Source organism: Molossus molossus, unplaced genomic scaffold (genome assembly GCF_014108415.1).
Source record: "Molossus molossus isolate mMolMol1 unplaced genomic scaffold, mMolMol1.p scaffold_m16_p_4, whole genome shotgun sequence".
Taxonomy (NCBI): domain Eukaryota; kingdom Metazoa; phylum Chordata; class Mammalia; order Chiroptera; family Molossidae; genus Molossus; species Molossus molossus.
The window spans coordinates 109,541,765-109,546,046 of record NW_023425377.1 but is presented as its reverse complement, the minus strand read 5'-3'; the positions used below and the strand labels follow the sequence as shown (position 1 = coordinate 109,546,046).

General features: G+C 50.3%; 1 protein-coding gene across 2 annotated transcripts; it reads left to right on the top strand.

Moving 5' to 3' along the window:
• Positions 1 to 281: 281 nt before the first annotated feature.
• On the top strand, positions 282 to 3,873 carry POU4F2 (POU class 4 homeobox 2). 2 transcript variants are annotated; one of them, XM_036241036.1, is made up of 3 exons: positions 529 to 613; positions 755 to 803; positions 1,235 to 2,186. In XM_036241036.1, the coding sequence occupies exons 1-3, from the start codon at positions 529 to 531 to the stop codon at positions 2,184 to 2,186; spliced, it is 1,086 nt and encodes a 361-aa protein (XP_036096929.1). The 2 variants fall into 2 exon arrangements, with proteins under 2 accessions (XP_036096928.1, XP_036096929.1); XM_036241035.1 differs by having other exon boundaries at positions 282 to 807; positions 1,245 to 3,873.
• Positions 3,874 to 4,282: the final 409 nt, after the last annotated feature.

Below are 4,282 nucleotides of genomic sequence, written 5' to 3'. Positions count from 1 at the left end.
GACACCAAGGTAAGTGAGAGCTGCGGGCCGCCAGGAAGGGGCGGTGGCATCAGAGCTCTGGCAGGAGCAGGAAGCGGAGGTGGAGGGCGCGGCGGGGGAGCAGGAGGCGGGTATCTGGAGACCTGAAAGGGCTTGAACCTGGAGGGAGCAAAGACGAAGGGGCGACGCTAGCATTGGAACAGGGGAGGGCGGAGGCGCGTGGGAGGGAGGGCGCGGGCGGGGGTGCGGGGGCAGGCGCGGGGAGAGGCGCGTATAACTCCGCCGCCGCGAGGCGCGTGGGCAGTTTCGGGCGCCCAGGTCTGCTGCCAACGCCTAGCGGAAACCAGCATCCGATCAAACTGACGCTGGAGCCGGCGGAGGAGCGCGGAGCCAGGGCCAGGCACTCCGAGCTCCGAACGGCGGCTGGTGAACGCAACTTTGCACCGCCCTTCCCCGCTGCCGCTATCGGCCAGTACTCCGGAGGGTCCCGGCAGTCGGGGTCACTGCGTGCGCTACGGGCAAGCGCTCCGACGGGCTGGAAAGATGATGATGATGTCCCTGAACAGCAAGCAGGCGTTCAGCATGCCGCACGGCGGCAGCCTGCACGTGGAGCCCAAGTACTCGGCACTGCACAGCGCCTCTCCCGGCTCCTCCGCGCCCGCGGCGCCCGCGGCCAGCTCTCCTAGCAGCTCCAGCAATGCTGGCGGCGGCGGCGGCGGCGGCGGGGGCGGTGGAGGCCGAAGCAGCAGCTCCAGTAGCAGTGGTAGCAGCGGAGGCAGCAGCGGGGGCTCCGAGGCGATGCGTAGAGCGTGTCTTCCAACCCCACCGGTGCGTATTTCTGCATAATCACCGCTTAAAGGCACATTTTGACAGCCCCCTTTATCTGCTTGATGTTTTTTTCATGTCTGCACAGCAAATCACCCCACACCTCCAACCAATTCCACCCCCCTCTTATGTATTCAGCGGGTCTTTCCTTTCATATTAATTTTTATGACCTGGGATGCTGCCTGTGCGCGTGTTGTGTTGTGTTGTGTTTGCAGGCTCACTTTTCTCCTCGTGCATGCTCGGCTTCTCTGGGTGGCTTCCTGCCTCTCTCCTCCTCACCTGCAATTTTCAGGATTATTATTATTACTATTAATTATTATTTTAACGCTCTGGGAATGTTGTAGGCGCGGCAGCGTTGTGGAGCAAAGGGCCAGGCTTCCGGAGAGCGCGCGCACAATTCCCTGCTGAGCGTAATGTGTGCCTTTTACTTGCAATTGCAGAGCAATATATTCGGCGGGCTGGATGAGAGTCTGCTGGCCCGCGCGGAGGCTCTGGCGGCCGTGGACATCGTCTCGCAGAGCAAGAGCCACCACCACCACCCGCCCCACCACAGCCCCTTCAAGCCGGACGCCACCTACCACACCATGAACACCATCCCGTGCACGTCGTCTGCCTCCTCTTCGTCGGTGCCCATCTCTCACCCTTCCGCGCTGGCGGGCACTCATCACCACCACCACCACCACCACCATCACCACCATCAGCCGCACCAGGCGCTTGAGGGAGAGCTGCTGGAGCACCTGAGTCCCGGGCTGGCCCTGGGTGCCATGGCGGGCCCCGACGGCGCCGTGGTATCCACGCCGGCTCACGCGCCGCACATGGCTACCATGAACCCCATGCACCAAGCAGCGCTCAGCATGGCCCACGCGCACGGGCTGCCCTCACACATGGGCTGCATGAGCGACGTGGACGCCGACCCCCGGGACCTGGAGGCATTCGCCGAGCGCTTCAAGCAGCGACGCATCAAGCTGGGGGTGACCCAGGCCGATGTGGGCTCCGCGCTGGCCAACCTCAAGATCCCTGGCGTGGGCTCACTTAGCCAGAGCACCATCTGCAGGTTCGAGTCCCTCACGTTGTCGCACAACAATATGATCGCGCTCAAACCCATCTTGCAAGCGTGGCTCGAGGAGGCCGAGAAGTCCCACCGCGAGAAGCTCACCAAGCCGGAGCTCTTCAACGGTGCGGAGAAGAAGCGCAAACGCACGTCCATCGCGGCGCCAGAGAAGCGCTCGCTTGAAGCCTACTTCGCCATCCAGCCACGGCCCTCCTCCGAGAAGATCGCCGCCATCGCGGAGAAGCTGGACCTTAAGAAAAACGTGGTGCGCGTCTGGTTCTGCAACCAGAGGCAGAAACAGAAAAGAATGAAATATTCCGCGGGCATTTAGGAGACCCTCAGCCTCTCCAGGGACAAACCCCTCCTCATCCCCTCTTTTCTCTCCCTTTCTCTCCTGCCTCTTTTCTTTCCACTTTTGGCGACCAGAATTAATTCCAGTAAATGTGAATCTAGAGCTAGCGGGGATTGGGGAGCGAGCGAGCAACTGAGCCCCAAGCCCGGTGAGAATAAACACTGACTTCTGCAAGGAAAGAAAAACAAAAGAAGGGATTTGTCAAGTTGCAGCAAAGTGGTCCCTTTTGAAGCCCACCACACCCCAGAAAAGGCACCTGGACTTCTTCAGAGGAAGTCTGGAGTTGGCTGTTTGCAGGAAGGCAGAGGAGACAGCTTTTTGAAAGGCCCCCAAATCAAGTAAGATTTGTTTTTATTCCTAAAGACATCACCCTTGTTCAAGTTTAAAAGTACACTTTGCAGCTATTTTTCAGAAATAGAAATTGATTCAGGACCGAAACTTTAAACTAGAGTTGATGCTTAATGTGATAGAGACATCTCTAAAGTATTTTGAATTTTAAAAAAAGATGGCAGATTTTCTGCATTTACACTGTATATTATATACATATATATTTTTATTGTTGTTCTTAGCCCCTTTCTTCTCTGAAATGTTAATGCTTAAGAAAGGAGTTTCGCTTGCTGTGTTCACTGATCTTGAAAGCTATTATTAGATTATTGCCGAACAACCCTCTGTAAATTATTAATTTATCTCTCTAGCAACTTAATTTGTGCACATTCTAATTAATTAAACTTCTTTAGTCTTAAAAATGGGGGAACTGTATGGCTAGTGAAGTTAAAAAATGTTTATGTTTGATGAGTTTACTGAATTTTTACAGCTTTCCTCTTAACACTGTGTTTCTTTTGGCCTATTTGTATATGCTCACTTTGAATGAAGAATCTTTTCTTTGTTTTTACTGGTAGTGTTCTGATTTGTGAGTTGACACAAATGGATGTCTTAATCGTGTAGACCTGATTCACTGTCCAAAGTATTGTTTACTTCATTACATATTTAATGGGGATTCCCACATTGTCCCCGCTGCACATGAGCTCTCACTCACCCTTTTACACACACACCCACACACACACACACACACCCCTCTAATGGAAGAGAAGAAGTGAAGCAGTTGGAAGCATGACTGTAATGCATCGTTTTCTAGCTTTAGGGGCATTTGCCACTTGGTGTTTGTTCTTCCGGATTCTAAGATTCAACAAGGTATTTCAACCATCTAGTTTTCAATTGCTTTGTTGACTATATTTTAACATTTACAGGATTCCTTCAGTTTTTCCTTTTGGAGGTTTGTTTGTAGAAAAACTAATTTGAACTATAAGAAAGACAGTGCACTGCTTGTAAATTCACATTGTTTGGTAGAATTGTTTTGGAACAAAAAATGGGTACATGATGACTGGTACCTTATGTATTGTAAATATTTCATTCAAAATGACACACATATAGATATATTCTTGCAAATTTTACTGTATTGCTGTTCCATTCGAGGCTCTCCGAAGTCTTGAGTTCTGTATATGACCTGGTTTCTTGTTTTTGTTCATAGATGGTTTATTTACTATGGTAATGTATTATTTTTGGTGTTGTTTGATTGTCTTTCATTGAAGAGATGATTTTAATGTTTTATTGGCCAAGTATGCTGCTTTTTCATTAAAATATGCTATTAAAATTAAATGGCTTAAAATGTGGTGTTTTAAATAATTTGCATTGGAATTATTTTGGTGGGGGGATTTTTTAAAGAGCAGAAACTCATTTTGATGGTTTATTATGGAGTGGCCGTTATCAAAGTCTGACTTGGATTTAGTAGGGGGTGTTTCTATAGGAAAGTATACAAGAACAGGATTTTTAATGGCCTCCTAATAGCCAGAGCTCATCTCACAGGATGCTTTGCTTTTCTGCCCAGTTAAGATCATCCTGTGTGGTTCTATATACCTCCCTTGGAGTCCTTCCCCTGGATCTGCACTAATTCTTCAAAGAGAATCTTTGTGAGCAGAAGTGTTGCATGGGTAAAAGAAAGAAAGAAACTCAGTTCAGTTTTCAGCAGTATTGGGATACTGGGTGTGGCAAGAGAATTTAAGGCCTAGTTTGGGGTA

Excerpts from the sequence above, each read along its gene's own strand:
- POU4F2 (XM_036241035.1), top strand. The coding sequence starts at position 523 with ATGATGATGATGTCCCTGAACAGCAAGCAGGCGTTCAGCATGCCGCAC. Across the intron at positions 808-1,244 it reads CGTGTCTTCCAACCCCACCG|AGCAATATATTCGGCGGGCT; the intron begins GTGCGTATTTCT and ends TTGCAATTGCAG.